The sequence below is a fragment of the Cherax quadricarinatus genome, chromosome 29 (genome assembly GCF_038502225.1).
Source record: "Cherax quadricarinatus isolate ZL_2023a chromosome 29, ASM3850222v1, whole genome shotgun sequence".
NCBI lineage: Eukaryota > Metazoa > Arthropoda > Malacostraca > Decapoda > Parastacidae > Cherax > Cherax quadricarinatus.
The window spans coordinates 1,809,129-1,815,128 of NC_091320.1; the positions used below are offsets into that span (position 1 = coordinate 1,809,129).

Below are 6,000 nucleotides of genomic sequence, written 5' to 3' on the forward strand. Positions count from 1 at the left end.
TTGATAGGGAGTGCAGTAAACTTCTATGGGACGAAATTCGTAAGGCATCTACATACGAAAATGTTGTGCTAATGGGAGATTTCAACTATAGACATATTGACTGGAGCAATTTGACAGGAAATTTAGAGTCAGGTGACTTTCTTGATACGATCCAGGATTGTTTTTTAAAACAGTTTGTGACAGAGCCAACTAGGGGAAATAACCTCCTTGACTTGGTTCTTGCCAGTAGGGAAACACTAATTAATAATCTTGAGGTTAATGATGAGCTTGGGGAAAGTGATCACAAATCACTCAGTTTTAATATATCATGGAATTCCCCTAATAATGGCAATCAAGTCTCCGTCCCTGACTTTCGCTTGGCTGATTTCATAGGACTGAAAAATTACTTAGGTGGGCTGAACTGGAATGACCTGACTAAGGGTCAGGTAGGTGGTGATGGTTGCCGATATGATGCTTTCCAGGGCATAGTTCTAGCTGCTCAGTCAAATTATGTTCCAAATAGGGAAATTAGATCAAACAAAAATGATCCTAAATGGATGAACAATAGATTAAAATATCTGATTGGTCAAAAGAGAGGCATATATAGGTAAATCAAAAGAGGAGAGGGGCAATTGAGAAATCGATATATTCAGTTAAAGAGAGAAATAAAAAAGGGAATTAGAAAAGCAAAAAGAGATTATGAGGTTAAAGTTGCAAGAGAATCGAAGACTAACCCAAAAGGATTCTTTCAGGTATACAGAAGTAAGATCAGGGACAAGATAGGCCCACTCAAAAGTTCCTCGGGTCAGCTCACTGACAGTGATAAGGAAATGTGTAGAATTTTTAACACATACTTCCTCTCAGTTTTTACACAGGAGGATACCAGCGATATTCCAGTAATGATAAATTATGTAGAACAGGACGATAATAAACTGTGCACTATTAGGGTCACAAGTGACATGGTCCTTAGGCAAATAGATAAATTAAAACCTAACAAATCCCCAGGCCCTGATGAACTGTATGCAAGGGTTCTAAAGGAATGTAAAGAGGAGCTTAGCACACCTTTGGCTAATCTTTTCAACATATCACTACAAACTGGCATGGTGCCAGATAAGTGGAAAATGGCAAATGTGATACCTATTTTCAAAACAGGTGACAGGTCCTTAGCTTCGAACTATAGACCAATAAGCCTAACCTCCATAGTGGGAAAATTTATGGAATCAATAATTGCCGAGGCAGTTCGTAGCCACCTTGAAAAGCATAAATTAATCAACGAATCTCAGCATGGTTTTACAAAGGGGCGTTCCTGCCTTACGAATTTATTAACTTTTTTCACTAAGGTATTTGAGGAGGTAGATCATGGTAATGAATATGATATTGTGTATATGGACTTCAGTAAGGCTTTTGACAGGGTCCCACATCAGAGACTATTGAGGAAAATTAAAGCACATGGAATAGGAGGAGAAATTTTTTCCTGGATAGAGGCATGGTTGACAAATAGGCAGCAGAGAGTTTGCATAAATGGGGAGAAATCAGAGTGGGGAAGTGTCACGAGCGGTGTTCCACAGGGGTCAGTGTTGGGCCCCCTGCTGTTCACAATCTACATAAACGACATAGATGAGGGCATAAAGAGCGACATCGGCAAGTTTGCCGATGACACCAAAATAGGCCGTCGAATTCATTCTGACGAGGACATTCGAGCACTCCAGGAAGATTTGAATAGACTGATGCAGTGGTCGGAGAAGTGGCAGATGCAGTTTAATATAGACAAATGCAAAGTTCTAAATGTTGGACAGGACAATAACCATGCCACATATAAACTAAATAATGTAGATCTTAATATTACGGATTGCGAAAAAGATTTAGGAGTTCTGGTTAGCAGTAATCTGAAACCAAGACAACAGTGCATAAGTGTTCGCAATAAAGCTAATAGAATCCTTGGCTTCATATCAAGAAGCATAAATAATAGGAGTCCTCAGGTTGTTCTTCAACTCTATACATCCTTGGTTAGGCCTCATTTAGATTATGCTGCACAGTTTTGGTCACCTTATTACAGAATGGATATAAATTCTCTGGAAAATGTACAAAGGAGGATGACAAAGTTGATCCCATGTATCAGAAACCTTCCCTATGAGGATAGACTAAGGGCCCTGAATCTGCACTCTCTAGAAAGACGTAGAATTAGGGGGGATATGATTGAGGTGTATAAATGGAAGACAGGAATAAATAAAGGGGATGTAAATAGTGTGCTGAAAATATCTAGCCTAGACAGGACTCGCAGCAATGGTTTTAAGTTGGAAAAATTCAGATTCAGGAAGGATATAGGAAAGTACTGGTTTGGTAATAGAGTTGTGGATGAGTGGAACAAACTCCCAAGTACCGTTATAGAGGCCAGAACGTTGTGTAGCTTTAAAAATAGGTTGGATAAATACATGAGTGGATGTGGGTGGGTGTGAGTTAGACCTGATAGCTTGTGCTACCAGGTCGGTTGCCGTGTTCCTCCCTAAAGTCAATGTGACCTGACCTGACTAGGTTGGGTGCATTGGCTTAAGCCGGTAGGAGACTTGGACCTGCCTCGCATGGGCCAGTAGGCCTTCTGCAGTGTTCCTTCGTTCTTATGTTCTTATGTTCTTATGAGTGGGTGTGGGTGGGTGTGAGTTGGACCTGACTAGCTTGTGCTACTAGGTCTCATGCCGTGCTCCTTCCTTAAGTGGAAGTGACCTGACTAGGTGGGTCATGGGGCTAATCGGGGGGGGGAGACCTGCTTCGCATGGGTCAGTAGGCCTGCTGCAGCGTTCCTTCATTCTTATGTTATTATACCGATCCTCCATGTTTACTGTTCATCTCTCTGACTTGTAAAATTTCTTGCATATCTGTCTGAAGCTCCTCATAGTCTCCTATATAAGTGATACAACTAGTTAGTGCTTTGCCACTATTATTTCTGCAACTAGCAGTCATTGCACATACCAGAATTGCAACCTGTTTGCAACACTGGTTTTTCCTTTGATTTCTCTCTCTCATAATTTTAATTGTCATCTTCGATGATCTGCAATAAATCCAGTGGACTTTCAACAGTGACAAATTTTGTGACAATAATAATGTCAACTCTAAGAAAACAGTTATTAAATATGTGAGAGTGAAATGTTTTCCTCTATGACTGAAAATGTCACATTTATCAGTTTATTAAGTAAAATGATCCACAAAGTTAATTTTAAGAAGATTCTTCTTGTTTTTTCAAATATATAAAAGAAAATGTTTGTGTTTATTTGCTTTAGTGTATAAATAACCTAAACTTATATGTGAAATATAACATTCCTTTGTTTATTTGTTAATATCTTTATTTACTACAAGTATATGTACAAGGTATATAGATCATAGCCGACAGTGACATAGAATATAGAAAGCTGCTTTTTATCATGAGCATTTCCCGCAGATTAGGTCAGTTTTTGTCCCAAGATGCGACCCACACCAGTCCACTAGCACCCAGGTACCTATCATTATTGTTGGGTGAACATAGACAACCAGTGTAAGGAAACACGCCCAATATTTCAACACTCCCCGGGAATCGATCCCGGACCCTCACCCTGTGAAGCGAGAGCTATTGCCACCAGGCCACGGGCCACCAGGACATACGTGGAGAAAAGTTAAGCAGGGCCAGGAGCCACAATTCGACTCCTATGCCCATACAATACTGGTCAAACCTGGTGTCTGACAATGGACAAAAAAAAAAAAGCTTCAACTCTCCAAAATATTGTTTGTCTTACCAGAACATTTAAAACCGCAAGGTTTGATAGTCTTGTGTGAGCCGGAGATGTTGGTCCCGGTGTAGAAGTAGAGAGTGAGAGCACACCATACTGCCAGCATCACCAGCACAGTGGTGCTCTTATCTGATGGTAGAGTAGGAGAGAGTCAAGTGTAGCACACGATACTGCCAGCATCACCAGCACAGTGGTGCTCTTATCTGATGGTAGAGTAGGAGAGAGTCAAGTGTATCACACGATACTGCCAGCATCACCAGCACAGTGGTGCTCTTATCTGATGGTAGAGTAGGAGAGAGTCAAGTGTATCACACGATACTGCCAGCATCACCAGCACAGTGGTGCTCTTATCTGATGGTAGAGTAGGAGAGAGTCAAGTGTATCACACGATACTGCCAGCATCACCAGCACAGTGGTGCTCTTATCTGATGGTAGAGTAGGAGAGAGTCAAGTGTAGCACACGATACTGCCAGCATCACCAGCACAGTGGTGCTCTTATCTGATGGTAGAGTAGGAGAGAGTCAAGTGTAGCACACGATACTGCCAGCATCACCAGCACAGTGGTGCTCTTATCTGATGGTAGAGTAGGAGAGAGTCAAGTGTAGCACATGATACTGCCAGCATCACCAGCACAATGGTTCTCTTATCTGTTGGTAGAGCAGAAGGAGAGAGTCAAGTGAGAGCACACCATACTGCCAGCATCACCAGCACAGTGGTGCTCTTATCTGATGGTATAGTAGGAGAGAGTCAAGTGAGAGCACACTATACTACCAGCATCACCAGCACAATGGTTCTCTTATCTGTTGGTAAAGCAGAAGGAGAGTCAGGTGAGAGCACACTGTACTGCCAGCATCACCAGCACAGTGGTGCTCTTATCTGATGGTAGAGTAGAAGGATAGAGTGGTGACGTGTACTTAGCTCAGTGATGACGTGTACTTAGCCCAGTGGTGACGTGTACTTAGCTCTGTGAAGACCTGTTTGTGCGTCTCTGTGAATCTGAACCAGGATGCCCTCTCTAGAGCAACTTTACCAGCAGCTGAAAGAAGAGCTTAGGGCTGCTAAGCTGGAGATACGGCGATTAACGGAGGAGAACAAGAGGATTCGTAGTAATCCTCCTGTTGTGAGTCCACAGGTTAAGAGGGGAACTTGGTCAGTGGCCGGGCAACATGGAACCAAGTTGAGGATCAAGAAGACTGTTTGAGAGGCAGAAACAACGAGAAACCAGAAGACTACTGTGGAAACTTCCAGCACATTTTCGGTGCTACCTGACGAATGTGTGTTCTACTGGGAATGCCACAACGAGCACCAAGGAAGCATTGGCAGACGTGAGACATTCCTAGAAACACCAACGAAGACCATCGAGAACGTCTTGACGAATTCCACAAGTGAAGGTGTAGTGCTACCTAACGAATGTGAGTCGACTACTGGGAGCATCACGACGGACGACGCCAAGGAAGGTAAAAACGTTGTTGTTGGGGATAGCCAGATTAGGTACATGGATAGGGCATTCTGCTTGAAGGATAGGAGTAGGAGGCAGAGAGTGTGTTTTCCTGGGGCTAGGATGAAGGATATTGTTAGCCGTCTGGATGACATTATGAGAGATAATGGGAGAAATTCTATTATTTGTCTCAGTGCTGGAAGCAACGATGTTGGCAGACGCAGGAGTGAGGACCTGATTAACAGGTATAGGTTAGCAATAGAGATAATTAGGAGGAAGGGTGGGAACCCTGTCATATGTGGTATTTTGCCAAGGAGAGGAGCTGGGAATGAATGGTTGTCCAGGGCAATTGGTGTCAATTGCTGGCTGGACAAATACTGTAAGGAAAATGCTGTAACATTCATTAACAACTGGGACCTCTTCTACGGCATAAATGACATGTATGTCAGGAATGGGGTTCACTTATCTAGGTCTGCGGTGGGGGCACTGGCAACTGCAGTGGAGGGAGCTGTTAGGTCTTTAAACTAGGAATAGTTAGTGGTATGGATTTTGGCGGGAAAACAGTGAAGTCTCAGTGTAGTAAGATGAGTACTAGGAGAACTAGTAATAGGCAAAATGAGGTGGATATTGGAAAGCCAGTGGCACTAATTGACAAGGACAGTAACAGGTTTAGTGGAATAACAGAAAGGAGCAGGAAGGGTAAAGAGAGAGGAGGGTCCTTAAATATATATTACACAAATAGTCGTAGTGCTAGGAATAAGATGGACGAGTTGAGACTAGTTGCTAGTGCAGGTAACATTGATGTATTTGCCATAACTGAGACGT

General features: G+C 42.7%; 1 protein-coding gene across 1 annotated transcript in view; it reads right to left on the reverse strand.

The window, feature by feature from the left end:
- Positions 1–6,000, reverse strand: part of LOC128690499 (uncharacterized) — a 65,310-nt gene that overhangs the window by 49,349 nt on the left and 9,961 nt on the right. The window contains exon 2 of the mRNA XM_070089783.1: positions 3,744–3,866. Within this exon, the coding sequence (XP_069945884.1) occupies positions 3,744–3,866 (123 nt within the window). The remainder of the gene's footprint in view (positions 1–3,743; positions 3,867–6,000) is intronic.